The sequence below is a fragment of the Acanthamoeba castellanii genome (genome assembly GCF_000313135.1).
Source record: "Acanthamoeba castellanii str. Neff unplaced genomic scaffold scf7180000084776, whole genome shotgun sequence".
Taxonomy (NCBI): domain Eukaryota; phylum Discosea; order Longamoebia; family Acanthamoebidae; genus Acanthamoeba; species Acanthamoeba castellanii.
Window position 1 is genome coordinate 228,967 of NW_004457586.1, and position 1,279 is coordinate 230,245.

Below are 1,279 nucleotides of genomic sequence, written 5' to 3' on the forward strand. Positions count from 1 at the left end.
CGTTTTGCTAATCATACGGCACTGCTACTGCGGTGTTTCCAGGTCCCCTCTTCTCAGCAATTAAGTACCAGAAGACCGAGGCCGTAGAGTGCCTCCTCAAGGCCGGCACTCGCACTGTTGATGTGAACCTCCAAGACAAGGCCGGTATGACGGCTTTACATCATGCTAGCAAAGAGTCCTATCGGTACCTTCTTCTTGTGTTGGGCAGTATGCGTGGTTGGTATGCAGCTGTGGTGCCACCGCATGCCTCGCGTACTGACTCATCCACTTCGCGATGTGCGCAAGCAGAGAAGGCACAGAACAACTGTTGTGCTGTGAGCGAATCGACGTCAACGTAGCCGACAGCCGGGGCAAAACGCCGCAAGACTATGTTGTCGATGACACCATACGAGATCTCTTCGTCGAGCGCATTACCACAGGTACGCAGCTTTTGGCTTACCCCAATGTGTGATGTGCCCACAAATTCGGCCAGGTCTCATAATCACACAACGTTCGCAGAAGGGACGCCCTCGCGAAAGAGAAAGGCTGTGGAGGGTGAAGAGGGAGCCTCTCCGCCGGGCTCACCGTCATCGTCGTCATCATCAGCGGCTATAACGGCCTCCTCACCATCGTCCTCCATCACAGTTCTGCCGCAACAGTCAACGCCACGCCGCCCGCTACCAACTTCTTCCTCCTCTCCCGTGCTCCCCGCCAAGTCGCCACCGAAGAAGGCACGCGCGTCGCCTCACTCGACCATAGGCCGCACCACTGTAGATACCGATGCCTATGACCTTTCGACTGTGGCCTACGAGCCAGCACGACGTAAATCAGGTTCGCGCCTACCCGTTTTCGTATACATTTATTTGCTCTCTGCGCGTGCGTGCGTGCGTGCGCTCACACGTTGTGATGTCAATCATTCAAGCCGGTGAGAGACCAACTGGAGCGGGGGAACAAGAGCGGGATTGTGATACTATCAGTTACGACCTGGCGCTGAGCTTTGATGGAGCTGATGGTACTCCAGTCGGAGAGCGACGAGCGCACAGCCAGGTGAGCACCTCTCTCTCATGTCCCGTTGCTGCGTAGCTTCTAAGCCCCCTTCCTTAACTCGTGATTGCAGGAGAAGGGGAATGGCATGCACATAGATGAAGATGACAAGGACGAGGACGGCCAGGCCAGACGGCCCGGTTTACCCGCGTGGAAACCAGCGTTCGGTCCATATCAGGCGAGTCAGGTATCAGCTTATTTATTTTGTCGGGCACACTGGCTAGTGGGCCGTGTTTGTGGAGTGGTGACGTACTCA

General features: G+C 56.0%; 1 protein-coding gene across 1 annotated transcript in view; it reads left to right on the forward strand.

Annotated features, from left to right (window-relative positions):
* Positions 1 to 451, forward strand: part of ACA1_278630 (Ankyrin repeat/Protein kinase domain containing protein) — a gene marked incomplete at both ends in the record, with an annotated part of 1,325 nt that extends 874 nt beyond the window's left edge. The window contains 2 exons of the mRNA XM_004344595.1: positions 43 to 184; positions 289 to 451. Coding sequence (XP_004344645.1) covers positions 43 to 184; positions 289 to 451 — 305 coding nt within the window. The remainder of the gene's footprint in view (positions 1 to 42; positions 185 to 288) is intronic.
* Between the last annotated feature and the right edge of the window lie 828 nt (positions 452 to 1,279).